At 43.8% G+C, this 3,965-nt stretch overlaps 1 protein-coding gene across 1 annotated transcript in view; it reads right to left on the bottom strand.

Annotated features, from left to right (window-relative positions):
- The window catches only part of LOC117938305 (histone-lysine N-methyltransferase EZH2-like), a 10,149-nt gene that overhangs the window by 1,699 nt on the left and 4,485 nt on the right, over positions 1-3,965 (bottom strand). The window contains exons 2-7 of the mRNA XM_034862826.1: positions 3,633-3,811; positions 2,097-2,192; positions 1,364-1,445; positions 1,011-1,091; positions 737-821; positions 234-463 (exon numbers count right to left, since the gene is read on the bottom strand). Of these exons, the coding sequence (XP_034718717.1) occupies positions 403-463; positions 737-821; positions 1,011-1,091; positions 1,364-1,445; positions 2,097-2,192; positions 3,633-3,811 (584 nt within the window). The 3' untranslated portion in view covers positions 234-402. The remainder of the gene's footprint in view (positions 1-233; positions 464-736; positions 822-1,010; positions 1,092-1,363; positions 1,446-2,096; positions 2,193-3,632; positions 3,812-3,965) is intronic.

The following is a 3,965-nucleotide window of genomic DNA, read 5'->3' as shown; positions in this document are numbered from 1 at the left end:
ACACACACACACACACACACACACACACACACACACACACACACACAGGTTGTGTGTGAAAGCGGCTGGTGGAGGAGATTGGTCCCTGAAGCAGGAATTGAAAAGCTAGTATTTCAAAAACTGTCGTCTCCTATTTAAAAACGACACAAACGAGAGTTAGTTTTTCGGTGATTCCAGCTGAGGAGAAGAGAGAAAACATCTGGGAAGTACTTTAAAAAATATCAAGGTGACACAGCATCAGAATTCAGCTTCAAATATTCCCAGTTTTCCTGAAGCTTTCAAACGTTTTGACAAGTCGTCTGGTTTCCTGAAGAGACGGTGTGTTGTGTTGTGTTGTGTTTGTGTGTTGTGTTTGTGTGTAAGGCCGTTGTGTCGTTGATCCACCGGAGGGAGGAGGCTGAGTCAGGCGAGCTCCATCTCCCGCTCGATGCCAACGTACTTCAGAGCGTCAGCCTGGCTGTACCTGAGACACACACACACACAGACAGACAGACAGAGACACACACACACACACACACAGACAGAGACACAGACACACAAACAAGCGTTAGCAGGGTTTCCTCCAGAAAAGTTGTGGCAAGTGTCTTTTAGACGAGGGCCCGTCTAAAAGACACTTATAAAAATAAATCTTCTGCTGAATTGAATTCTGGGAATTATTCCAACTTAAAGAGGGCAGCTCGAGGTCCAGGTGTGTGTGTGTGTGTGTGTGTGTGTGTGTGTGTGTGTGTGTAGTTACCTGTAGTCAAAGAAGAGCTCCTCTCCAGTCTGGATGGCTCTCTTAGCAAAGATTCCTATCCTGTGATCCCCGTTCACCATCATCACTGCACAGAACACACACACACGTCATTATACACAGGTGCAGTACCTTTGTAATGAGACTGAAGCAAAACCTTTACAGTGTCAACACAAAATATATAAATATGAAACATAAAGTACAGGTAGAGGGATCCCAGTCCCGAGACCTGGGTGTTTATCCAGCTTTCTGATGAGGTTTCAGCTCGTCTTCGTACCTTTAGCGTAGCAGTTGGGGTTCACTGAATGGTTGGCGAAGCGGATCTTGTTGCCTTTCCTCGTGGCATCAACAACGAAGTCTGTGGAGAGAAAAACAACTCAATGTTTTCGTGGAAGTACGAAACCAAATGTCCAAACTTATTTTTACTCCACGGGGTTCAACGTGTTTTTATCCCCACTTGGTTCACTTTTATGTGTCACTTCTTTTTATTAACCTTTATTTTACCAGGAATAATCCCACTGAGATTAAGAACCTCTTTTATAAAGGAGTGAGTGTGAATGTCTGTCTGTGTGCATATGTGTGAGTGTGTGTGTGTGTATATGTGTGAGTGTGTGTGTGTGTGTGTTATACCGTTGTTGAGGTTGAATAGGAAGCTGCACATGTATTTGTCGTAGACCTTCCCTCTGCGGTCGGCTTCATCCTGAGAGATTATCTGAAAGAAGAAGGTCGCCCACATTACTCTTTTAAATGATCATTCAGGAAGATTAGACTCCGTTTCTCAGCTTTTATTGCTTCCAATTTTTAATTCATTTTTATTTATAGTATCAAATCATAACAAGAGTTATATTGAGACCCTTTCCAAATAGAGCAGGTCTAGACCACACTCCAGAATTTACAAGGACCCAACAGGTCTAGTAGTCTCCTCCAGAGCAAGCAACAGTGAGACAGTGGAGGAGAACAACTTCCTTTTAGGCAGAAACCTGGGACAGACCCGGACCCAGACCCAGACCCAGACCCAGACCCAGACCCAGACCCAGGCTCTTGGTAGGCGGTGTCTGACGACCGGCTGGGGTTGAGATGAATAATGGCAATAATAGTCACGGTAAAAGATAATTTCTACATCTTTCTATTCCTTTGCATCCCACTGAGCGCATTATTTAATAAACCTGTTTAATTTGAAGTGATTTGCCTCCATCTATCTTTAGGGAAGTCCTGCTGAACTTTCCATCTTTCCATTTCTTGTGTGAAAATGCAGCTAAAAGATCCAACCAAACGATTAAAGAAACCTAGAATCTAACATGGTGCATTTGTGTGTCTGTACAGAAAACCCGTCAGTAAAAACCCCCGGACAGCGAGGTCCTACCTCTCCACAGTACTCGGAGATGAACTCGTTCTTCTGGACCGGCTCCTTGATGAAGATGCCCCACCCGGCCACGTCTGAGGGAGCCAGCAGCAGATGCTGAGAGACAGAGAGGAAGGTCAGACTGGGCTGTTCTTGTGATAAAAACAAAGACACCCTACGGTTGAGAGGTTTGGAGTCTCCGGCCACAGAGCCAACGACTGTGTGGGTCTGAGAGGACGACTCCGCAGGTCTGACGTAGAGGGGACAACTTTTCGGGTCCTTCTCACTGTTGGTAACGTGTTATTTATAACAACAACAGATATCCTCATCGCCACGATACGATGTTATTGTGCTTTTAAAACATATTTCTATATTCTGCGATATATTGCAATTTATCACCTTTTCTCCAACTTCTCATGTTTCCCAATTTCTAATGACGTCCCCAAAAGGAAACTTATCAATGTCCGATTCATCTAAAAAGAAACATTTCTCTGTTTGTTCGTCTTCAACCTTATCGCTGCAGAACGGGACAAACTGACACACACACACACACACACACACACACACACACACACACACACACACACACACACACACACACACACACACACACACACACACACACACACACACACACACACACACACACACACACACACTATATATAATAACAGATCCACACTTGGCGTCTGTGTATTGATGCAGTATTGCCACTTAAAATATCACGATACGATGCTGTGTTGACCCCAACAACAGAGTCTAATAACTGGCTTAGACTTAGATCCGGGAGTCCATCTCTTGGGATCTTTTTTTTTTGGGGGGGGGGGGGGGGGCAGTCACGTGATTGGGATGGGAGCAACAACTGAATCCCGTGTCCCCCCTCTGGTCTAAAGCTCTTTGTTGCTTTTGGCTTGTAGACGGTCCACAAACAAAACACTGTGAAATGGTTCCAACAAACAACTGAAAGGGTCGAAAGAGACAAAGATCCCTCTGAAAAATTAGGATATGGAGCGAAGGAATCGTCGTAAGCAGTCGTTTGTTAAAGGAACGAGAAGATTATCCTGAAAATATGAGCCGATTTAAAGAGGAACACGTTGCTATTTAATCCAGAGGTTTCAACGGTTTGTTGGCGTCTCCTTAGTTATTGTTTAAAATGTATTTTATTTCATGTTTCTATGCGCTACAGAGGCTTAGATATTAAAAGTTTTAGATATTAAAGTTTTAGATATAAAAGTTTTAGATATTAAAGTTTTAGATATTAAAGTTTTAGATATTAAAGTTTTAGCACACGTTGACAATCTTAGTATTTTTTCACAAAAACGTCAGGAGATAAGGACATTCATCCCAGAATAACATAGGTGTTTGTAGGCGTTTTAGGTAAAAATGGGTTAAGGTAAAAATCAATAAAACAGCCGATTCATAACTCTACAACTGCAGTGTTTCTGTGTGTTTTGGGTTTTTTTTGTGCTACTGAACACGTGGTTGTGTTCATGAAATTCAAGTTCAAAGAGTTGTATGTGAGTCTGGATGAAAGGTCTGGAATGAACCAATGAAAACCTTCTTGGCGCCCCTCTGGATGGAGCAGTTCTTGCAGGACACGTTCTTGCTGTCCCAGTGGTCCGCGGCGCCGCAGGTCAGGCAGAGGTCGGGGTCGCACTCCCTCACCGCCAGGTAGCAGGGGCACTGCTTGGTGTTGCACTGGGCTTTGCACCGACAACCCGGGAACCGGTTCTGACCTGCAGCCGCGCAGCAGCAGAGCAGAGTTAATGTCAGCTGGAATAAAAGCTGCCTCAGTCAGAAGTGTGTGTGTGTGTGTATGAATGCATGTGTGTATATACATGTGTGTGTGTGTGTGTGTGTATGTGTATATATATATATATATATATATAT

This window comes from Etheostoma cragini, chromosome 22 (genome assembly GCF_013103735.1).
Source record: "Etheostoma cragini isolate CJK2018 chromosome 22, CSU_Ecrag_1.0, whole genome shotgun sequence".
In the NCBI taxonomy this organism is placed as follows: Eukaryota; Metazoa; Chordata; class Actinopteri; order Perciformes; family Percidae; genus Etheostoma; species Etheostoma cragini.
The sequence above is the reverse complement of the archived record's forward strand: the minus strand, read 5'-3'. Positions and strand labels throughout refer to the sequence as shown.